General features: G+C 41.6%; 1 protein-coding gene across 4 annotated transcripts in view; it reads left to right on the top strand.

Annotated features, from left to right (window-relative positions):
* cskl (c-src tyrosine kinase-like) overlaps positions 1-25,462 on the top strand; it is a 45,831-nt gene that overhangs the window by 2,027 nt on the left and 18,342 nt on the right. For 3 of the 4 annotated variants that reach the window (XM_086189647.1, XM_086189652.1, XM_086189665.1), the window contains exon 2: positions 24,873-24,956. In XM_086189647.1, coding sequence (XP_086045773.1) covers positions 24,942-24,956 — 15 coding nt within the window. In that variant the 5' untranslated portion in view covers positions 24,873-24,941. Of the gene's footprint in view, positions 1-2,200; positions 2,242-24,872; positions 24,957-25,462 lie in introns of those variants that run through there. The other variant, XM_086189659.1, reaches the window with a different exon arrangement.

Raw genomic sequence — 25,462 nt, 5'->3', positions numbered from 1 at the left:
GGTGGCTCTGGGTTTTGGGATTTTCTGTCCGAGAAGTCTCTTAGCTTAGATTGGTCTGAGTGAGGTGGGTGTGTGAGGGCTTGGCACTCATTATTCCAAAAGGAATCTGTGGAACCAGACTGAAACATGTAAGGAATTCTAATGCATAGTTTGTCAGGACGTACTGGCTGGTGGGGTTCCACTATGTCCAATATAGAGAGTGTAGCCGCAGTTTATGCCTTCATCTCACAATGCACGAATGTTCTACAAAATTTAAAGGACTGAATGTTTTATTCCAACGCACAGACTGGGGCTGAGTCATGCTGTGCTTGGAAGACTGGGCGAGTACACCGCGTAGTGAGACGCTACAGCTCTCCATCTGTGAAGGCCGACTCATCTAGGAAGGTGGCAGAACTCTCATAGACCCGCTTAGATCGTCAACCACACTAATGGTGGAGACGCGCGCACACTCTGGCACCGGACCACTTACGCTTTAGCTGGTAATGTGACCTAATGTGAGCTCAGCATCTCCTGGATTTGGTTATCAAACACTGAGACTTTCACAGCACTGACGGAATTACCTCAACACTATCACGTATCTAAAGACGCCTTGTCATTCAGCATCGTATTAAAATACCAAAGGAGTGGAGGTTTTTTTTTTTTATGTTGTGAAACTGTTTTTTAAGTGGGAAAATGCCAACATGTTTTAACAAACTGAAAGAGTTGAAATGAACAGTTGCGTTTCACTGCAGTTTTCCAAATCAGTTGATAATTTCATGATATGAAACTGTTTGACTGTGTGAATGCAAAGGAGCTGAAAGCTTAAAAAAAAACAGAAGTAGAGTGCAATGTCATTTTAATTTTGTTTCATAATCTTTATTATCAAAGTATCATTCAGGAGTCTCTTCAGTACTGTGTCGTAGCCAATTGGACTGTTTCAGTTTCCTTCCACTCATCCAAGAGGCTTCATCAGGCTCCACATCTTAATTGTAAATGTGAAAGGGTGGGTGTGTGTTTTTGCAGGATCTTTACGAAGCAAAGACGTTTTCTGAAGTCAGTAGAATACCATTTGCAGTCTGCGTCATCTCTGAAGCAGCAAAAATACTTTATATTAGAAATGAAGCTTACACACACTTTGCCACATATTGTACCCCCTGTGATTTGCATATTCAACAAAACAATATTGCAATTTCGATAAAATAACAATTATGTTCATCCTGAATGCCCAGTCTCAGACTTGGGTCATCCGTCTGAAAATGGTTCCTCAGACTGCCGTGAAACTAGAAAATGCTTCTGTAAAGGTGAAGTGATTCGATCAGCAATGTCAGATTTCACTTTTTTTTTTTTTCGTGGAGTTTTTGCAAGGTTGATGTGTTGTGCTGAACAGACACAATTTGCATAAAGTTGAGGTCTAGTCATGTTTATGCAAATTCAGATACGGGGAACAGTCCATCAACTCACCACACCATATTCATCATGCACCACACGGTTGGCTCTCATGCTCATACCTGTCTATTTCACATACGTCTTAACCGTTGAGGTTCTCCTTCTGTCTGTCAGTAGCTCTCTGGCTGTCTCACGTACTGAATGAGTGGTGTAGTCTAATTGATGTACAGGTTGACAAGGAAAAGAGGTGAAGGGCTTGGCTAACTGTCGACTCTTTTCAGCCATGATTTATGGGGAGGGGAGGGGATCCTGTCTGGTCATCCCTAAAGCTGTGAGGAGCTGAGCTGTGTTGCTGTCTTATGTTAAGCTCTGGGCTCGGCTTATGTGCTCAGCAGGGAAGTAATGGCTCCTCTGTCTGTACACTGACCATCTCATTGCACATTTGAAGCCTGTCCAAGGCCCTGCTGACCTCAACACAATGATCGCGTTTAGTTGGTTTCCCCCCCTCTAGCCTATTCTGTCCAAATGTCCACTGTCTCTTTAATCAGCAAGTGCAATAACAGAGGAGGGATTTATCATGGTGACTGTGGTGCAGAGCTTAACAGTATACGGACTCTCATGAGCAACAGGACATCCCAGATGGTGCAAGACATACTCAGCACAGTAGGCTATATTACTCTGCATGGATGCATTCAACCTCGTTCGCTTAACAGTTATCTTCGGCAGCCTGACGTCGTCTGTCCGTAGCTGTCAACTGGAGTGCACGGATTTCTTAGCTGTGCATGATACACACAGTGCCATGTGTTACTGTTACATAATGTACGTGCAGTTTCTGAGTTATGCAAATTAACTGTGGACGGTGCAGGATGCAAAGAGGTGAGCGGTGCATGGTCCATTTGTTTTCAAGCAGTGATGGAAAGTTAAACTAGCAGCAGGTCTGCACTGCACCTGCATTTCTTCCTCTTTTTAAACTTGTTAAGAGAACAAACTGAAGGACAGACAGCAGTGCTGTTGAAATGATTTGAGGTGTACAGTAGTTCTTTTGTCTCATAGCTGATGACCTGTTGTTTGTGGTCACTGCACGTGACTGTTACTCTGGCTGATTCCTGTATATTACAGTGCTGTGTTGGCAAATCAGATTGTTGCAATGTGAAGCCAATATTATGTTTATTACATAGTTTGCCTGAAACTAAGAATGGGTTTGCCTTTGCGAATAATGTGCCGATAATTTTCTTGATTCATCAAATAATTGAGAAACAATTTACAGCCTCAGATTACAGCTTTGTTGAATCAATCTTAAAGCCAGTTAATGGTTGGTACTTTTGGTGCTCAAAGACTCTCAAAAAGCATTTGATTGTCTGGTGTGGTTTTTTTGTTTGTTTGGATGGTTCTTTTTGCTATTGCTACTTAATAATTGATTGACAAAATATTTCTAGGCATGGGTAGTATTTTAATCTTTGTCTCTGGATTCTTTCAGTCTCTGCACAATGTAATGAGTGTTGACTTGTGAGGCTGATGTTGCACAGCAGCTCAGCTACTTCTGTTCATGCCACATTCTGAGGGACACGTTCCAGTCACACGCAGCAGATCGACATCCACTGTGAAGGATCGTATTGATTAGTTATAAATACCATCTTCAGCATGACTCTCAAGTCAACAGACAGCAGCAGAGGATCATACCATTCAGGGAGTGGTCAGAAGCAAAAAACAAAAACACGGACCTGATGATGACCAATGGGTTTGTGAGATTCTGATGATGTGAAACAGTTGCAAACACCTCAGACAGCTGCTCTGATGGCAGGTGCTGGCTTTAGAAGAGATTCAACCACTAATGAACATTTTTCTCTTTATTTGCTTTGCGACATCAAGTTGTGCGCAAATGAACCAATGTATTGCGTAGACACCAGAAATTTCGGAGGGACAACCACATTGAATCTACCTGTGTGCTCTATGATGACAAACTTAATGTCACACAATCCCGAGCAGACCCTCACATACTTGTGAAAATATAAAACCAAAATAACAGCACGCGGATTAACTCAGATGTGAGTAGTTGTTCACGAATACTTTTTGGTGAATGATGAAACAAAGGTCTCGATCATCTTCTTCTCTGTCCAGCAACTACTGATGTGTGATCAAGCCAGCCCCCCATTATACCCTACTCTCTGTCCTACACATCACGCTGCCCAGTAGAATAGGGGCATTGTGGCTGCCATCTTGTGTGCAAACTCACTGAGGCCTTTCCATCTGGGCAGCGTCTGATCAGGCAGGCAGCTCCTTGAAGGCCGGAAGTCATCTCCTTCCACGCCTGCTGGCTATCTGCACAACGTATGCAATGAACAGAGCAGCAGGCTTGACATTAACTAGTGTGTCACTTAACCGTTTAGCTCCAGAGATCTACTGGGAATTGTTTCACGCTAGCAGTTTTAGGACATGTACTCATCTTTTTTCAATTTGAACGCTTAATTTTTGCTACTGGATCCGTGATGCTACTACAAATGTTGGGGAACTCTGCACTTGTAATACAAGAACGTCAACAGCAATATTTTGTGTGGTGGCGTTCGTACCAAATGTGGGAACATAATTATATCATAAATGTGTCATTTGTCTCTTGACAGCCAGACGGACCCCATAAGTTCCTTCAACCTGCAGCTAAAATATTTCATCGTCAACACAACTATGTCCTCGCCTGGGTGATAATTGAGAACTGTCGTTGTGTAGAATTCCTCAGGTACTAGACATAAATCCAGTAAAACTGCCGGTTCTGTGGCTTTTCTGCCATTTTACATGCCAGGAGGACCACGTTGTGTGATGAGGAAAGAAAAATAGACCTGCCACGACATACGTGGTCACCTGCTGTAATTGATTAGGATTATTATTGACTGAAACGACTGTTGCGACGTTCCAGTTAAACATCGCAGATGGACCCACTGTACTTTGGTTGCTTAAGGTTGCTTAGTTACAGCATTTTTTTTCTGATTATTTTGTTCAGTATTGCGATTTCAGATATTTCACATGATATCTAGAGAAATGCTAGGCCAGTATTTACTTATGGTCATCATTTTGAAACTTTGGTAGATTAATAAAACCATGTCTTTATCGTCGCTGAGTTTGTGACTCTCCTCCTGCCAGCTTGTACGATGACCTTGGTTGGCACCTTTCCGATGCTGGCGTTTGCTCCTCCACTTGCTATTCCTGTAAATGTTCTCCCCACGAGTTCCACTGGGTTCTGTGGTGGAAATCTGTCTTTAAGATCCCTTGTCACCCTTCACTAACCAGTGTTAGTAGCCACCCTGCCTCTATACCCAGATCCACCCCGTGGTGCAAACCAACAGGACACAGTGGTTTGTTACAAAAATGGTAGATCAGCTGGATGACGTCACTCAGTGTTTTTCAGTTTTGCAGTGACTGATTTGAATTAATGAACAGAACATTTTCTGTAGAGGGAAACATTCGTACAATTCCTCATTTGTGTGGTACATCCAGGCTGAGGAGCCATGGCCCGAGGCGTCTGTCTCACAGCTGGTGAAATGTGTTTTTCAATTGAAAGAAAGTTCTCATTGTTCCTAGTTTTATATTCTATTTCCTGTGTTGCGCTCTTTAAAGAATAATCTAGCAAGTTAAAGGCTGTTGAAATACCCATAAGATTAAATTTTGATGGTCAACCTCACCTGTTTGAAGGTACTTTACAATCATTTTCAGCCCGGGGTGAGACCGGGGCTTCCTGCCAGGTTTGATGAGTATAGACAGATCGAAGTAATTATACAGTTAAAGGATGTTATTATTGAAAGATTCAGTGTTACGAGATTTATTTATTTATTTATTTATTTATTTATTTGTTTGGGCTTTTTTGTGATTCATAAACTGGCCTTAGCATACACTTGTGAAAATATCCTTGATTTTGTGCAACACAGTTGAAACTGGTGTCAAAAGATTATTTGAAACAAGCTATTGGGAATTTGTGTTTATTTTTCTTAATTGACGAATTATTTTGTTTCATGGCTGCACAACAAAAGCACATGCACTTTGATTCCAACAAATGCTTGTTCAGGTGACACCATTCTGGGTGCAGTAATTATTGGTATGATCACCATCTGCAGACTTTTTTTAGAGGAGCAGTATATGTCCGGGAGTTAAAACAAGAAGTGCTTTAATGGTAATCAATAAATATTTAATGTCAGATGTTAAACCTGTAGCCTCTGAAAAGAGGCTCTAGTATTTCTGAAAAACCAGGGTGATGTTTTTCAACCTGCTGAAAGTGTCATATTGGCCGTTCTCCGGACAAAGTTGATTATATTAATCTACTCAAAGGGATATAACGACATCATGTATGACTCAGTTTTAGGTTGAAAAAGAAAGACCTGTTTAAAACCAAGATAATAGTGTATATTCTTCCTTCACTCTTCCCAGCTGCCCCTTTTTCATACATATGCACTTTGATACTTGGATATTGCATCTGTGCAATGAAGTACGGTACTTGTTACATATTTATTTCACAGGATTATCCTTAAGCACATATTCCCATCTCGGTGTTTTGCATATAACCTCAGTGTATTTTGTAATCTCTTATGTATCTCTCTTATGTATGAGATGATGCCAGAGTTGGTTTTGTGTCTCCAGTAATACTTGCTATGTTTACACTGACTGCCATAATCCAACTATTTACCTTATTCTAAATAGGCAGTACTTTGATTTAGATGTTTACATGAGTTTCTTACAGAATATTTTTCCATTCATATTCTTGTTTTACATGCTACAGAGAAAAGTCCTCCTTGTGACTGAAGAAACGCGTCCATATTGCACCCTACTCCGCGTCCAAATTGCACCCTACTCCGCGTCCAAATTGCACCCCCTATTAACTTTGAACTAAAACCTTGCTGTCGTGTTGGGACAGGTACATTTTGAGTATTTTCTTGCTAATCGTAAAGAAAACTGTGCTTACAACAGCTGGAAGCTGGACTGTGGGTTGTTAAGCAGATGGAATACTTCTTCAGTACATCTCGCTAAATCTCCAGGGGGACTTCATAGTGCTATTGAAGTGCCACACATTTCAACCTTGGGATACTCCAGATTTATTATCTGATTATTTCTTATTCCAGCAGTGACCTTAATCAGGTTAAAGTAGTTGGAAAATGCTGTTTACATGGCAGTGCCTCATTCAGAGTATGGTGTCAACTGGGTTTTGTTGGAATACTTGTTGTCCGTGTAACTGTCATGTCATGCGTTCTCGGCAAACAGAACGCCATGACTTCATACACACTATCTGGCTCGGTTTTGGGTTTTTTGGAGGTTTTTTTGTTTTTGTCTGCAAATCACAGCATGTAGCATATCATGCACCCTAGTAGTGTACAACCAATACTGGATCTTTGTGGTCAGTACTGATATGATTCCGAATGGTGGGCATCTCAAATGTAAAAGATGAGTTGTATAAAGATCAGTTTTTCTATTCATGTACAAGCTGTGCATATATGTGGTAAATTTCAGAGCAGGTTAGGGACCAAGCCTGTTGTCTTTCAGTAATCCATAATTTAACAAGCAATTAGCAGCTGGTGAGTCATCGTTTTTGTTCCTAATACCATGATTTGTGTGCTGTCTGTGGGTCTCACATGCTGATAATCTGCTATCCGTGCTGATGTCCAGACCATGGGGTCAGCCTTGGAGGAAAATAAAGCCACCCGTCTCACATTACTGCAAAGCTCCTTCTAGAGTCTCCTGGGAGTGCAAGAATGCACCAACCATTTTGGATATGTGGACCCCGCCCTACATATTCTTAGACATGTTTCAGTGTTAAACTCATTGTGTTGGGTAAGGGGCAGAATTTGGATAAATTTAAACACTGTCGCATGTGCATGGCAAAATTCCAATGCACAGAGAAGGAATACACCACAGAGATTGACTAGCAGAGAATGTGTTACTGTAAAATGGCAACGATTAACAGGATGTTTGCTCTGGTGTCCATTTTGTGTCTTGCAGTGTTTGGCGTTCTTTCTACGACGTTTCACCGTATATAACAGATTGCCCTCGCAAGATTAGATTGGATCATGAATGCAAGCTGCGAAAATGACCTATATTGATGTTTAGGTGACAGATGGCATCTAGAGGCCATAGGAATAACCACCACGGGAAGTAGAAAATCAGATTATGTCAATATAAAACAAGAAACTGCATCTAAAGAGGTAGGTGGGTTACACGGGCTTTGGAGCAAGAGAGCCATGACCCTGTTTTGACAGACGCTGCAACACGAGACCTCTGTTTTTAGGGCAAATCAAGAGAGCGACAAGTTGATGGATTTACAGTTGGAGTAAGTCGTAGCATTATGTCTTTGATACACTTGCCAACGAGTGTTTCTGCATAGGTATCATATGCCAGGGGAGGATGGCAAAGCAAGACAATGTGATAGTTGACCATATTGTTGCTGCAGGATATTGAAAATACAGTGTAATATAATTTAAGGCCCCAGCTCTCAGCTCCACTTAATACAGACGCTGCTGTGGCTCTGTGTGTCTGTGTCTGTGTCTGTGTCTGTGTGTCTGTGGCCTGTGAGTGACCAGGGTCATCACTGCACACTGTGTGTGAGAGGCTTTTGTGAATTACTGAAGAAATCCCTGAGCCTTGCTCTCTGCAGGCACGGTTTGCAGTTGCTGCCTCTTCAAACATTGGCTCTGCAGTAGCAGAAATTCTCCTCTGTGATGCCTCTTGTGTGTCTCACCGTCTACTGGGATTCTCTCTCCCACATCATCACTGTCACCTTAATGTTCTCCTACAGGTGAAATCAGGCTCTGGATGTGCTGTACGCATTCAGTTTTTCAGCCTACACAACACTCAGAGCACGAACATTCAAACTTGTATCCAGTTGCGTGTTATTTTAGATGACATGAATTCATGAGTTTCACTGTAGAATTTCTTGTGCTACACTGATAAAGAGAAGTGCGGTGTGTGTGTGTGTGTTTGTGTGTTAGCAGATGCAAAGTCAGTAATAAATACAAAAGATGTTCTTGTGCATAATTATGCTCACATGGGAATCATAAGCCCCTTTTACACAGTGCTTTCATGACAGAAATACTCTGCTGTTACACCTCGCGCCTGGAGAAAAGTACTCACAGACGTAATGGCGGAACAGATCCTGCCACCTCCGATCCATCAGCGCTATGATGGAGGAATTAACAGTGGCAATTTGACATTGGTGTCAAATGGCCCACCATAACAGCTCATTCAGAACACTGCCAAGTTTACAAGTTGCCTCTCTGGTGCTGTGTAAATTCACAGGTTTTGAGGGCATTAGGTCGGCGTTGTTTGGTTCTGTGTGAACAAGCAAAGCATCATAGCGGTGGAGTCATTTTTACAGTACTATCGTGGATTGTCTGGAAGAAAAAGTGCTCTCATCTTAATTATTACTCTGTCTGTCATTGCCAGTTTAACTTCAGAACAGTCTCTTCCTCCATTCGGTCTATAGTTGCATTTTGTATGCGAGGTGTAATTAATGGGGCAGTGTTCTCACCTTGAACGGGCTGTGTGAAAGCAGCTGGTGTTTCAGGTTCTTAACAGACATGCAGAGAGGGACACACAGCCACCTCTGAGATCACCACATCCGGTCTACACACCATAGCATACTGGAGTTACATCTGTCAACCAGTTCCTCTTTCAGCTAATTGCGCTACTTTTCTAGCCTATGAAAAGAAATGACTGACCTATTTAGCGTGGTCTCTAGGGTTTGCTCCATTGTAGCTGAAGCAGCAGCCATGATTAATATTAACTGGTTGTTGTTTTTTTTCGAGACATTGAGTGGACGATTGTTTATCCTCTTTCATCTCTCATAGATTTGGGGAACTAAATTCTTCTCCTTGTGTTTTTTTTTCTTCTTCTTCTTTTTTTTGTTGTTTTTTTTTACAACAGTGGCTTTAAATATTAAGACCTCTGTAGCATTACTGGAATACCGTAGAGCTCAAGCAATTAGTCAAAATGTGTTGTTGCTCATAAAATATATCAGTGATTATTTAGAAAATTCCCTCTCCAAGGACAAACCTCCTAGACATGTGAAGAATTTCAGTTTATGAATATGGATGCGACAATATGGCATGCATGTGTAAAATGTTTGTGTGAGTCGACGTGCACACAATTTCCTGTGTGAGAGCACGCATGTGTTTGTATTGAAGCAGGAATGTGTAGCCGGACCCCACAGTGGAGAGTACCCCACACTGTGCACTAATGCAAGTCTGTGGTTGTGAATTAATAATTGAGAATGCTGGCATAGCTGTGTGCAGCCTCCATTATTCATGCTTGGCATTCGAATCGACACATGACTGCGGTTAATATTTAGGACCAGTAGATAAAGTCTTCACTCAAGCTGGCAGGTATTTCTTCAACACTCTCATCTTTTTATCTCACTGCATCATCTTCATTTCCATTTTCTGTATTTTTCCTTGTCCTTGTATCCATCTCTGTCTCCTTGACTGTACCTCCCCCTCTGATGAACTCTGATCCGAATTAAAAATATGCCTCTGTAGCACGGCATATTTATTTGGTTACAAAGTGTTTAAATGTTGAGGTTAATTAACAGAATGAACCAAGAATAAATTCATGGTTTTTCTTTATCTTGGGGTTGTTTAGTTTTTCCAGCCAAAACTAACGGCATTTCCTGACATTTTTGAGTGGAACCAGGCTGTTCTGTGTTTGCATATTAGAGCAGCCATGAACATTGACGTCAAGTAAGTTGGTTGTAAGTATGCCAATTTGATTTTTGCATGCGATGCTCTCCTTATAACAAGCTGTAAGTGCCTTGAGCAGAGTTGTGTGTTTGTTGTGTGTTTTGGGTTCGCAGTCCATTTGTTTGCGTTCTGGTCCATTTTCATAAGATGAGAATTTTTTTTTCACACAATTTTAAACATAGCAGTTGCCCCTGGTACTGTACTCTATTACTGTGCGCTTAGTCTCTCAGGGTTCTGCCTCTGCCCAAATGTACCTAGGCTGACCTGAAAGGTTCTTCAGAATGTTCCAAAACCATCTCTTGTTCCTGGTTCCTGCAGCGCTTGCTTGCTTGCATGCATGGACACAAGAAAGGGGAAGTTCCTCCTGTTTGAAGTAATTTCAGATTGCTGTGACGTGGGATGTGTTGGACAACAGCAGTCTCCCTCAATTTATTATAGAAAAGCCCTGCTTGTAAGAATAAAAGGTGGAATGAAAAAAAGGGTCAAGCGAGCACTTGTCAGCAATATACAGACATCAGAAAAACCCACAGGGCTGTAGTACTGGCAGCAGAAAACCTTACCATTCAAAGCAGCCCTGATAACAAAGCAGACAAAAGCGAGAAAAAGTCAACGTGACTACATTAGGCGCTCAGAGGACATCACTCATGAGAATATGCACAAAGAAAATTAGGCCCCTGGAGAAACCGTTCTCAAAATGCAAATAAGCCCGTCCAGCATTTAAAGCATTATTTATGCATAAAAAGCACCATTAAATGACATAAATGATTTTGGAACCTGACTTGGTTGCCAGCAAACCTGATGATAATCTTTCTCTTGACAGAAGAAGCTGCTTTTCACTTATGGAGCACCAAATCACAGCAAAAAAAGCTGTGTCACTAAATGGGAACTATTATACTCATTTTCAGGCCCTTGAAATTGATTTTGGGCCCCTATAGAGCAGCCAGACACTTTTAAGCACAGAGAAAACTGTGTAGATCTTCGGGGCGTTTTATCTCTCACTAACTCTTTTCCTGATATTTTCTGCGTGCCGCGAAATCAGTCTGGGTAATTTACCTCGACCCTTTAACCCATCTGTGTGCACCTCCTGTAGCACCCACTATGCTGTGATTGGTCACCATCCCTCAGCTGGCGAGTGCTGCCGAGCACCGGGTTCAGAGTAAATGGAGAATGTTACTTACAACACTATTGTCTAACTATTAACACAAAATAAACCCAGCTAGCACAAAGGTAAAATGTTACGTGCAGCTTGGGCTTCTGACTTTAACACAACCAAATAATGAAAGAACAGCACTTTCCTTTAGCTTCGGGCTAGCCGCTAACCCAGCTTTGTACTGGCCCAGGTTTTGAACACAGTCTGGTGTGAAGTACTGTCTTTGATGGCCTGGAAAAAGCAAGTCTGTCAACATTAACCTGTTGCTTGCCTCATTTGGAAAGGTAAACAAAGCTAACTTTCCCTCACACCCAAAAAAACATTCTCGTGAAGCCGCTGCATGGCATTAGACTATGAAGCAAGTGTCAGGCTTGGCTATAGGGTGTAGAGCATTCAGGAAGCATGACCTTATATGGGAGTCTGGGACCCCTTGAGGTCACTTGTAAAACACTTGTGTAAAAAAAGGTGGTAACACACAGCATGCAAAGCCAGCTGAAACAGCCTGTAGGGCTGACTTCAAAATGCTTGTACTTCATCATGTGACGCTTTGGTTGTGTTTAACACGAGTATCTGACATTGCAGCAACATTGATAATTCAGAAAAGACCAAAAAAACACAAGAGCTTCCTTTTTAAGTTTTCTGAACAGAGCAGATCAAGAACGATTCTTTTTCATTTACTGTTGTATTTCCCATCCAGGTCTGCTTACGTTCACCTTGTCTTTAAGAGGCCACACTTACTTTTCTCTATCAGTTTGTCATTACTCACTGTTCAGGTAATCTGTTATTATCTCTGTTTTGAGCCAAATGGTTTTCCAGCATCCTTTTGCAACCTGAATTTTGTCTTGAACCCCTCTCTATTTTTTCTCACTCCCTTGCTCTCTTCTCTTTAGTCCATTGATTCAGATTTTTCTCCACGGTGTCAGTGCTGCTGCCACTGAATGCTTCTTTTATTAAAAAGATTTGGGGCTCCAGTCACCACTAATGCCGCTGCCATATTGTGCCGGCACCCCACTGTGGCTGCTGCTAATGACATTCTTTGTGTCTCTATGCCCGTGCTTTGCCTCCTCATCTCCGCCTCCTCTGGTCTGAATGGCAGAGTTGTCATGTGTTGCCATCAAAGGAGGAGGAGAGGCAATTAAAGCAGCAGCAGCAGGCAGGAGGGGTCCCTTCGCTCTTACCTCCTGGGATGCTTGAAGCCATTTCGCGGTGTGTTTGTGTGCTTTCTTTGAGGGACAGCATACATTATGTCCGGGCTGGAGAAAGTGTACACATGTATAGCGGCAGCATGTTTTAGTCCAGAGGAAGAAGTCTTTGTGAGCTTGTGTGCAAGGACATGCGTGTTGACAGCTCAGTAATATTCACAGGATATGCAAAGGCTGAAGACTGGTGTGTAGGTACTGTATGCACCTGCCAGGCAAGATGTCCTGTCAGATCAGCATAGACCAGAGTCATGCATGGTTGCACTCTCTCACTCACTCACACACACTCACACACACACACACACACACACACACACACACACAAAAAAAAAACACATTTTGACGTCATATTGTCTTTGTAGTCACAGCTCTCATACAATCAATATATTATTGATATCAAGATATTAGACGAGATCATGCCTAAGGCTTGGCACATTGTGATATAGCATGTCTGTTTATGTTTTTAAAGGCTTCATTATAGTCATGTAATCGAAACTCGGGAATTTTTAAGTGTTCAGGCTTTTCTCATAAGCGTCTTTACCCACCTAGCAACGATATCCACATTACTGAAGATTATTTATCAATAATTCAATTGTATTAATGTTTAAGTCGTCATCCCTACATCAGCGCCACAATATTAATCTCAAAATATTTGGTGGAAAAAAAATATTGTGGTATTTGATTTAGTCTCCCAGCTCTACTTCCACTTGCAAGACAGGTGGAGGTGGTCTATAGATTTTAAACTGGCGCAATATTTTGTTGCTTTTTTTACTGTAATGCAAAAATTGGAAATATGGAAGTGACACTAAATTTGTGCGTGTGTGTATATATACACATGTATATATTAGTATATGTATATTAGTACACTGTTGAGCAGTGCAAACAAAAATTACTAATCAAAATTCAACAATACTAATTTATAGAATATTCGTAAATTGCATTTCAAGTGAAAATGTATACATACCAGGATACATATTATAACTCCAAGAGAGAAAAGTGGAAATGTAAACGTACCTTTATTCTCTAAATCTATAAACAGTAGTTGATTTACCTCATGGCACGAATCAAAGATATGAAAAACCACAGGGAGGCTTTGTAATAGTAGAGGGTGGGACAGATGAAAAAGTCTTGGCTTTCTTTTGAATCAACTGCTAACATTCATATCACAGCAGTGAGTGGAAAGCAGAAATATGCCTGCACAGTTTCTGAAAATGATGTTAAAGTTTACAAGTGCAATAATTGATTCCATAGCTGGATAAATGCTTCTTAAAAAAAAGAGAAAAAAAAGTTTTATTTCTGCAGTTGTGCTTTTATAAATAAAATAGTGATCATTCCAGTAAACGGCAGCTAACATTGTTCTTATATAAATGTTGAATCCTTCAAGAAAAGAAAAAAAAAATCCTACAAGTAGACCCGGTCATAGCAGACACCCCCTCTAAATCAGTGTCTCCATAATGTATGCAATGATGAAAGCAACTGCAGCCTCCCTTCGCCTGCTTGGATATTGAGAGGATATAAATAGCTGGGTCTGGATGAGTGTGTGCTGAGACTAGAACCAAAGCACACAGCTCAAACAATAAGCCGTCACCGTCACCCTTCCTCCCCTCTGCTTTCTCCAGTCCAGCAGCCACCATAGCTCCAGCAGGAGGGGATTCTTTCTCCCCTCTTCCTTTCTTTCTTCCACTTCCTTTCTTCCTGCTTTTGTAATCTGCCTTGAGCGGCGAGCCCGAGCCTGTCACTTACTACGTCAGAGATGGTATGACTGTCTGTCTACCCACCTGTCTGTCTCCCCATGGTGGGAGAGGTTTCTCTGTCACGTTGACTGTATTTTTCATTCAGTCAGATAAAAATAGGGGATGACAGCTCTGGATTAGACACGCACATGACTCCTTTGCACTACTGCAAAGACATGATGTGAGTTGAGTTTTTTAATTTTTTTTTGTTTTTTTCCTGTGGCTCACTTCAGAATTTCAGTGTGATCTCTGGTCATTGGATGTTTTTTTTTTTCCTACCAGCACTTAAACTCACTTTTTCTCTTCGTACAGTACAGCCATCTGATCTGCTGAGGGTTAATAGCGCTGCCTCCTGTAATATCTTCTATTTTTAATTCAAGGCTACAACCCACGGTGATTTTCTTTATAACCGTTGGCCACCTCACTGCTCAGTTGGTGCTCCTAATCTCAAAAGACGAACCATGTAAGAGCAATTTAAGCAGCAGAGCCATTTTATCTCACTACAGTCTATGAAAAGATGTAAAATATCCAAGCCCCATCTGATGACCTGAGATATTAATAATAGAGCTTTACCAGTCCAATTATTGGCCCAATACTCACTCAAATAGCTGGGTCAGATAACGATGAGAATTTGGCCAGTCCATTTATTTAATTCTATGGTACTGGCCTATGTAATGCCGACTGTATCATGCATCAGCAGTGTGCTGGTAGACCCCTAGGCTGCGTTTTGCTTGATGGAGAGCTAACAGCACGGGGGGAGCAAATAGGAACAGCTCAGCACTTTTGGAAGTATGTCTTACTTGCTGCTTGCTCTTGAGTATTTATTATTTTGCTAGAAAGCAATGTCTAAGTAGAGCTTGTTGGGGCCTTCATGCATAAAAGTCTCTTCAACATTGTGGGGGATGCAGGTTATTACCCCAGGTCTAGGTATCTGCATTGGGACTGAAAAAGTCAGATTAGTGCATCCCGCGTTAATTTTCTCTCGGCCTTTAACAACCTGTGGCATACCCTTCAATTTAAGTCGGTGCTTTTGTTCGATGGTTAAATAAACTTTTTTGTTTTTTTTTTAAGTCTGCAAAAACAGAAGACAGTAGACTGCAGTGAGCTCTCTGTCTGTTCCAATTGAGTCATAAAGTACAGAAAAGAGTTTGAGCAACAGTGAAATCAGCCCTGCATCTAAAAAAAGGTGAAGCTGGCTAGAAATGTTTCATGTGGCAGATGGCAACGGCAGCCATACAGTTGTAATGACTGAGTAAGCCAAAGTCTCTCTAAACTTCCTTCAGCTCCCCGTTCTTCTCCATTATTTACCGTCTCTTGCAGCTCTCAGCTGTCTCTCTCTACTGAAGCATTTTCAGTGCTCCTGTAGGTGCTAAAATATTTTACTTAAGTTTTCTACTCAAGTTTTCCCTTGTATAATCTGAGTTTTAAGTGTGCTCATTAATATGTATGTGTTTGTTACATTAATATTGTGTTTTGTGATACATTGTAAGTAAATGAATAAATGCCTGCTTAATCAACACTCTAATGAATTGATCTGCCACTCTAGTGTCAGTGTTCTGAGGCTGCATCTTGAAGCTCGGGACTGTCAACTACTTAGCAGCTTTGTGCAAGCAGACTTGCTTACATTAAACCATCTGACATAAATCATTAGCCACAGTTCGTCCATGTGGACTCAGGAGTGGGAAATACGGAGCAAATATTTTACATTGGCTGCAAATTTTTACTTGGTTCATATAAAGCTCAGGGGATTTGTCACATATCTCGTGATATTGTTGACCAGCCCATGTTTAACTACACGATTGACTGCCTTTAATGAAAGTATGTGAACGCTACAAAGTTAACAGCCTTGTCAGAAACAGATGCAGTCCTTTCTTTGTGGGAGACGCATACTGTACATTCAGCTTTTGCTGTTGCAAAGAGACCTGCTGTCAAGTGCTTTACATACGGTGAAATGAGATGCAGTCACGAGTCATTTGTTGTTGACAGTTTGTGCTGCATGCTGAGTCTCCAGCCCCCTGAGTGTTTTTCGTGCATTCAAACTGTATATTTGCATACCCAGTGGGTCACATTTCCATAACCCCGCTTCTTCTGCGTCCATTACAATACAACACTACAATAGAAGCCAAGTTAAGGTTCATTATAGGGATGGCCATGTTAACCATTTACTCACCATAAAAAGAAAACTCTCCAATCAATACTCTGAGCTAAACATCCTATAAACCACACTTGGATCTTTTCATGTGGGCGTGTGAAACCAATCACACGTCACGGGCACAGCCACATCTCAGAGTTGAGTCAGAGCAAAAATACCAGGGGAGATGCTGAGAAAGTGGTGTCTGCTGTGGGCTGGAGTGATGTTTTGCACCTCTACCAGAGCTAAGCCATGTAGCTAGGAAGCAAGTGTGGCACCCCGCATCAAGCTCATGACCCAGAGGCTGGTGGATGTCTATACAGGTCAGTCCTCTGATACTAAGGCGAATGACTTGTACCAAGGTAATCAGATGCGCGAGCAAGGTGCTATCTCTGCATTCCTGCAGTAGGTTAACAGAATGCGTACCAACCCAGCAGTGTGACGGCATGATGCTATTTCTGAATTAAAAAAAACAGGAGAAGCTGTGTATGCGGAGGTGTGATGTAGAACTGGCTGCAACCTGTTGGCTCCTCCAGGAGCTGAGGAGGTTCCCATAACTTCAAGTGCTCACAGTGCTCGTTGATTCAGTGTGTCAGGTTTGTTCATCTGTGGAAGGTTATTTACTATTTTTAATTGGAAGTTACTGAATATTTAGCTGTAATGGGCTGCTAGGCTATGACGCCAGTTATATAGCACAATCTTAATTTTAACTCGACTGATGATGTGTAAATGCTCAGTTTTTGTTGTTTATGCTGCCACTTCCAATTGCACATGCAAAAAAAAAAAAAAATACATATAAAATTAACCTCTTATTATGAAAACCAAATTGTTGGTATTTCTAATGTGTCACAGAAATTTGTCCGTGCCTGTTTATGGTATCTGTTAAGATACTGATAATCTGTTAATGAATGTTGGTCTGTAGAAACAAAGTGGTCATCTCCAGGTCAACAGAGGACCCAGTGCCAGTACTAATGATCTATTGGATATTGAATTAGCATAAGCATCCAGATTCCAGAGTCTGATCATCTTAACAGCAGACCTCATATAGGTCAGACCTACCATAGTACCTGCCTAAAGCCACATGTTGTAAACATTTAATACTTGTTAATACTGTGAAGAATACGGAGTAGATCACCTGAGTATGAAAAGTGCCCTGAGCTAACTTGCTTTGATTTGGTGCAATGTAAATAAATTGAATGGAAGTGCAGCCATCAGTAGAGCTGTGATGGGATGAGGACCGGGGCTAACAGCTAAGCAGAGCAAACTGGCGATTCCCTCTGTTATACCCTCATATTGGTATCTGCACTCATCCGGAATCAGGTATTGGAATTGGATCAGATTCAGAATTTGAAAATAAAGTAGATCAGTGCATCTCTGGTTCCACATTTCATTGTGCATTAACAGGAAAGTAGGCCATGTGTCAGCCATATCCAGTTCATGATTGAGTACTTGGTTGGCATTTGGCCCGAATCTCAATTTATGTGCAGCAGTGCCTTTCCCTACTTTTTGTCTATCCTCTAATTTCTCTACTTCATAAATGTGTGAGTGGAGTAGGAGGTTAAAAATAAGTTCTAGCAAATACAACTTGTGATTTTATTTCTTTAGAGTGGTATAATTTAGAAATTTCATTCCCTGAACCCAACACATGGTTTCATAGTTTCAAATGCAAGCTGTTGGGCTGTATAGTGCTCTCCTGACAGCATACAGAGCGCTTGTTTGGCTTTGCTTGACTAAACCAGACATGGAATTTCATAAGAATGTTGTTTACTGGTTAATGTCAATAATGCTGTCCTTTGTTAAGTGCAACTGGAGCTGTTGTTTAATGCAGACTTGATAAATTAAATTTCCCTCTGGACAAGTTGTGACATTCTGATTCAAGCAAACATAATTCTGGGCCAAGCTACGTTGTTGCTCTTGTAACCTCTCATAGATGCTGTGCTCAGCAGACGGCCTCGGATCCACCTCAGATTTCGATGCTTGTGTGTCCTATTGTCTATATTCCGTGTGTTTCTGCTTTCTGAAGTTTATTGTTTTTATTCTATGTGCTTCTGCTTACTGGTTTCCATTGTTTTTATTTGTTTAGTGCGCTTATGCCTGTGTGCTCTGTAAAAGCACATTGGGTTGTGTTTAGGTATGGAAAGAGCCATATAAAGAAGTGTGCCTCGCCTCTGATTGAGGTTTTGTCACACTAGATTTAGAAACTGACAATAACTTCTCCCAGTTAAATACCAGCCTGGTGTTTTCTGTTTTAAGCTTTTATGTATCCAGAGAAAGCTGACAGAGCAGCAATCAGACAGCTACACAACATCACACTTTCAAAGTTGTACATGGTAAGGGGCCAGCTCACAACGCAGCACTGAATCTTAGTTGTGAGTATGTTCAAAGCTGTGTCTTGCATTTAAAGAAAAAGCATTGTGTATGGATACTCTGCTTTTTACCCTTAGAAACGTATTTGAAACAACTTCATTAATAAGGGGTGACTGAATTGTGAGCTAGTGTTTTTAGCTTTTACATCAGGTTCCATGTTCGAGTCCCTGCTCTTGGCATGGGGTCTTTCTGTGTGGAGTCTGCATGTTCTCCCTTTGCCTGCGTGGGTTCTCTCTGGTACTCCAGCTTCCTCCCGCAGTCCAAAGACATACAAATGGGGACTAGGATAATTCAATACTCTAAATTGACCGTAGGCGTGGCTGTGAGTGTGAATGGTTCTGTCTCTATGTGTTGTCCCTGCGATGGACCGGTGACCCGTCCAGGCTGAACCCCTCCTCTCGGCCGAAAGCCGCTGGGATAGGCTCCAGCCCCCGCGACCCTTAACAGGATAAGAAAATGAATGAATGAATGGATGGATCTAGATTAGCTAAATGTCACGGCACTGCCAGCAGTTGTGAATTATTAAATGCAATACTGCTCTGGATTATCATGGTCTAAGCTGTAGGGTTATCGATACCGTAATATACGCCCGTTCTTCTTTTGATACATTACCGACTTCCGCATTTGCCCCATTCGCTGTGGTCCACTGCTGCATCTTTCTGAAGAGTGTTGAAGCTGAAAGGCTCAGTTTATATATAGTATTCTGCACTACAGATGCTGCACATCCAGGTCAGTTCAAATATCTCAGTAAAGTATATAAAGGAGAAACACTTTTAATGAGTCCAGGTGGATGTCAACAATAAAATAATCGATGCCGATCACAGAATCAGGATTGCAGATTATTAAAGGAGTGTTTCAAGCCCAGGGGCTGGCTGAGGTGAAGTTCATCCCTGTAAGATGTTGACTAAAAGTGTTGTATAGAGAAAGCTTTTTGTAGCAGATCCCTCCCCCCGCCACCACCACCACCACCACCACCACCACCAGTGCGCACACACCTCACCCCCGCTGATACAACCCCATCTTAGTGGGAAATGCTGCATTCTGATATTCTTATCACAGTAGCTGCGTATTCCCCCATCATCATGTTGCCAAGTTGTTGATTTCTTCCAGCTTTTTGCCTTTTATTCTTCATCAATTGCACTTGTGTTTTGTAGATGACTAGTCGTGCAGATTCGCTGTATTTTTATACTATTATCATATTGTGGGCAAAGTATCGTAATAGTATCCCGAGTTACTCTGTGACTCCCACTCTGAATAAAGTGCAAATAGAAAAAGTCATGCACTCCTCCACTTTTACACTGCTGTTGTTGAACAGCAGGTGGTAAAATTTGAAAAGAGTTTGACATTGTGACGGATTAAAACCTCGTAAGGTATCAAGAAATCAGAAGTACAGTAAATTATAGAGTGAAAGGATGAGGTCAAACTCAGCTGCTAAAGATGCGAAACAATTTAACGCCATTTGTTCACCGCAATCTCAATGAGGCTATAAGAGACACCCCAGAATATCTTTCTAACGCCTCTGTGAGAACTTGAAGAAGGCCTCGGGAGGTGTGCAGCAAAGTTCCAGACCTGCCACAGGATGTTTGGCTGGGCTCTGTTACAAAGCTCTGTGGAGGAACAGACCAGGTTATAAAGCCTCAGGAGCCTGGATGGTTGTTCTTAACTGAAATGAGAGCTAACAGTTGGATTTACCCAGAGAATAATGAATATGCAGAAGTATGTCTCAGGGGCAAAGGCAGTGAAATATTAATGCAGTGAAACGAGATCATCCAGACACTTTAGATGGCAGAGGAGCAACAGGACCCCACATTCACCTCCACACTTTCATCTCAGTACATCAAAGCAGCTTCAATACAGTTGCTCACTGTACAAGATGTGGAGCACAAAGACCTGTGCGGACATTTTAAATCCACTACTGTTTGGTGCACAATAGTAGTGATAACAAATGGGGCACACAAACAAAAACAGTTGCTAGCCATTTGACAGACCAAAGGAAAATGTGGTGCAGCACTTTGGGAAGTGCTTCTTCAAAGGCTGCTGTTACATCATTCTGTGTGTTGCCATGACAGTGTCACCAGGAGCTCCTGTGGAAGAGAGAGAAAATTAGGAGGAGGGAAGTGGAGAAGGAAGTGATCCTGTGCTTGAAGCTCTTAACAGTATCAGCAGGATAGCTCTGGCCTGGACCTAACGCTTTCACCACTTACAGTACATGTTGGGTCCATTAATAAATGTATGACCAAAGGCAGTGACATCACCAGTTGGAAAATAGCCTTGTGTTGCTCCAACAGTAGCATAACACCCTTTGGTTTACTATTTTCCGTGTCTTTTCTCTCAGTATCAAACATAAAGTAAAAATAGTACCTTGAGTTGGTCCAAAATGATGCTGAGGTTTCAAATCTGAGGCTGATCAAAATCAATAGTTTGGTGTGTGTGTGTGTGTGTGTGTGTGTGTGTGTGAGTGACCTGCTCAGCACCTCAGCACTGCAACATGCTGCTCTTCCTGAGTTCACACTACACAACTCTGCGTTCTACTGCACATGCAAATGAAAATTTTGAGTGTCAGTGTGAATAGGAGAAGTATTCTCACAGATTAAAGAGTGCAGATTCTCCGGTTGTAAAAGTAGATGTATTTGCCCTTCCCCTACAGTAAAAATCTTAGGCAAATCACCAACCTGCCAGAAATGGGTCATACTTTGGTGACCAATTTGATGAGTCCAAAATTAGAAGTGGTAGTTATCTGGTTCTCATGCTGGTGTCCATACTTGTCACAGATCATTTCATAGGGAAGAAACTCCACTCTGTTACATCAATGTACAATTAGGAGGGAGCTTTTCTTTGCTTCCAACAACTCTTAAATTAGCATCGTATAATTTTTTTCTGAACAGCAGTGGTCTCTGCTGAGCCAGGGTTAAACTACAGGGATGCTGCCTTGTTCTACATTGTTCATTTTAAAAATGGTTGAGTTCCTACATTAATTTGATTTGAAATGAAACAACTGATTCTTAACAAGACGGAGACAGAGAGGAATAGAACTTAGTTGACGATGTGATGAAAACTTGCAATGTGACGAAGACTTATGTGATATCCTTGCTGTCAATCTGGACCCTCTGCAGTTGTCTGTGTATTAAAATGCTGTGGCTAACAGCTCAATATCTAATTAGTGGCTGTTAAAGGGTTTCCTTTTCTCTTCTCCACTTCCTACATAAACTTCCTCTCTCGGCCACAGTTTTTGTCCTCAGAAATCCAGCTCATATCTTGCACTGCAAAATAGAACTATCAGCTAACGGAAGTCTTCTTTCCCTGTGAGCTCAATTTAACTGGAAATATAAAGTACAGAGGAGGAACGAAATAGGAATCTTTCTGCTCATCACAAGTCAATGCAGCATCAGAATGATCTGGAAATTGTTGCTTTAAGAGACTGGAGCATCTTTTGTCTGGAAGATTGCATCATATCAGCTCTTGTAATCTAACCATCGTTCATCTCAATAACAGCGGAATTTATGATTTGGATATATGGTTTGTAATTTTTAAAAAATGATTCAGAATAATCTGCAGCTGTTAATTCAGGATGCTGAATACATTGAACTGATGAGGCAGATGACTCCATCGGGGCTAAGACAACGGGTTATTTTTGAAACTATCACCATGCAGTGTCTTGTGGTGTTGCAATTGCGTTCTTCTGCTGTAAAATGCCTTTGTGAACTGAGTGGCATTGCTCTACTGTGTGCTTTATGGCATATCGAATCCAAGAACGCCTCTTACTCAGAGCCTTTAGTGAGTACCACTTGACTGACTTGAAGAGTGATGTGAGCAGTTTGATGCTGAAGCTCCTGAATAGCTCTCAGGCATTCCTCCATGCTGGAGAGAGATAAGAATAGCCCCCACTTGTCTCTCCTCTATTGGATAACAGTGTGGCTGTGGGTCGCTGAGCTCCTCTAGATGTAAAGAATGGCAAAGAAGAAGGTGGGTGCCCTCTGGGTGTACCAGAGCAGTGTGGTCATGGATATGCTTTGCTCCGTCAGTTTGCATACAGATCTGCTATGGTCTGCAATTAGACCGTTTCCTGCTTCAACACAGGATATGGCAGCGCTGTGAAGCTTGTGGCTATAAGATGCTCTCTGGGAGAGCGCTAGCCAATAGCCTCTGTCGGGCATACATCATTTTCATGGCTCTAAAATTACACAGAGCATTGAGTTACTGTAAATGTTTCTCCCTCCATGAAAAGGGATCAAAGTGAAATCCACCTCAAGTATGCAGTGGCGATGAAGGGGGTGGCTAATCTCTGGAATAAACTCGAGTTGTTTGTAGTGCGTTCTCTGTATTTATTAATCGGTTCTGATGCGAGGAGCTTGTCTGAAGGGGGGCAGTGACCAGAGTACTCATGCTCAAACTGGCCTCCAACTATTGCCCCTCCCTACTTTATATGGAGCGCTGGAAAATATGCGTCAGCTACTTCCTCCTTCTCACTCACATCCCTCCCCATTTCAACTTCCTGTTCTCCCGGCTGGTCGGAAGCGAGATGCTTGAGATGGGGACGACTGCGTGAGGCCTCATTCAGTCACAGTTCAGCCTTCGAGCTGTTGTAATAGTTTACCTCAGTTTATTTCAGAATGAAGAGTCTCAGTGGAAATTAATTCAACTTTTAACATCTGTGTGGTGTTAAAGGGACACACAAACATGTACACATATGCCACATATGCGCTTTTCAGGCCCAAAAAAACAGGCTTTCTGAAGAAGTAAACAGATGTTGGTTTATCTAGTCACACGTGGATAATTACCAACCCTGCAGGCAAATATTCTACATGGCTTTAAATCAATCAGTTACTCTTTATATTATTTAAAATGGAGTTCAGTTCTTTACCAGAGACAAGACATCGGATAATTCTGTTCTAATTATATGACAATAAAAATGGTGAGCGATTAGAAATGTGCCGATCAACATATTTTCAAGTCCAGCCGATACGGATTCTTATTCTGATACCACAGCTCTTTATTCCCTTTGTGTTTGCATAATGCCTAAGGTTGCATCATCAGACTGCTGTAAACCACATCGTCCTTAGTTTAAAAAGAGCATAAACCTGCACAATTGCGTTAAATTTAAATGTATTCCAAAGCAATTCCGATATTCTATCTCCACTTAAGATGCTTCGTAAGACCAGATCTCAGTCAAACAGTTTTAATAAAATGAAGAGAACAACATTAATCAACAGAAATGTTATTTTAAACAAGATGGAATAAAATGAAACCCTCGCAAACACACCTAACTCCCAGTATCGTCAAGGTCAGCTTTTAGGAGTTAAATATCACATGGAAAGTGACAGTTATAAAACCAAAGTTTGGATATCTGTCTGTTAAACTGAAACGCTGGATGTAGATATAAGAAAGGGAAGTGTGGGTTCGTGAGAGATAAGAGCTGTAACATTTTGGAAATCAAAGATGACGATGAATGTAAAATGGCAATTCATTTTCTCTCCAAAGCTCAAAAGCTAAGGGGCCTTGAGACCCACAGTAGGTTTTGCACAATTTCCTGTGCTGTAAGGAAAATTTCTGTTGGTGTGACATTTACTGCTCTTTCGCACGACATAAATAGTACAATTCGATTTTTTTTGTTTGGTTGTTTTGGGTTAAGTGTTTACTTGCACATCTGTGTCTGTCACTATTTTGCTCACGTTTTTTTGAAGCGGGTTGGATGAACAGCTTGTCCGTACATGAATACCGTGAATACATGTGTGATGTCTGTCCAACTCTGACCTGTTGAATCCCAAAGACGGCAGCAGGGTGCACTTTTAAACATCCTGCAGTCTCTGTTGGGTTGAATCGCTTTCTTCACTCCCTGCGTGTGCATGCAGGTGTAATTGGAGGCTCTCGTACCCTGCAGACAGTTTGGGATGTTGATGGGTCATGTGACGTGATCATTAAGATCCATGTACCAGAACCAATTTTCAGCAGCCATTTTGACACGTTTTTGCAGATTAAACCCAGGTGTAGTTAATAACAGGCCCACTATTTGATCAGTTACGCTTGTGTTCACTGCGTGTGGTGAACCTGCCAGCCCAACTGCAGTTTGATCATGCAGATGTTGTGATTGCTTTATTTAGTAAGAACAAACTGTTAAAGTCTTTCTTCTGACTGTGTTTTTCATGTGGGGCTTCACTGTGACATGCTCTTAAGATGAACAGATTATTAGCTGTATGTCTCATCTCTTGCTTTCTTGTATTACAGCTCTGATGGTACTAGCGAAACAGTGACCGCTACCTGCCTGAGGATACCTGCTGCCCATTTCCTCTCATCATGTCTGGGATCCACGTAAGTACACGTAGTGTTTTCCACCTTAACTTACCCACCGTTCCGATTTAAAGGTGCTTTTAACCGTCCTTCTGTTTCTGCAAAGCTGCACCCACCTGAACCACTGTTTCTACTGTGAGCTAGTTAGGAACCACAACAGCTCAAGTTACTGTTTGATCTCTGATGGGGTTTTAACACTTGTAGTCTGTTTGCTTGTTCGTCGCACTGTCCTTTATCAACCAGCAATTGTTCACAAATGACACGCAGTTTCACAGGTCATCCTTTGTGTAGGAAGTTTATGAGGGAAACTCCCCGTCAGACCACATTACCACAGACAACTGCAGCGTGTTGCAGCTGTACTGGCATTACATTGTGTTATGATTTAAAAAGGCTGAACTGATTACAAAAGACTTGAAAAATGAACCACTTCGATGTGAATAGGTGTTGTATGTACAGAGTTCTGACAACACGCACACTGTTTGCCCCTCCTTTCTATTGCGGTGGCTTCCATTTTATTGGGTTCCTCA

This window comes from Aulostomus chinensis, chromosome 2 (genome assembly GCF_037954235.1).
Source record: "Aulostomus chinensis isolate RoL2024-O1b breed Wild chromosome 2, RoL_Achi_v1.0, whole genome shotgun sequence".
Taxonomy (NCBI): domain Eukaryota; kingdom Metazoa; phylum Chordata; class Actinopteri; order Syngnathiformes; family Aulostomidae; genus Aulostomus; species Aulostomus chinensis.
This window is presented reverse-complemented; position numbering and strand designations above follow the sequence as displayed.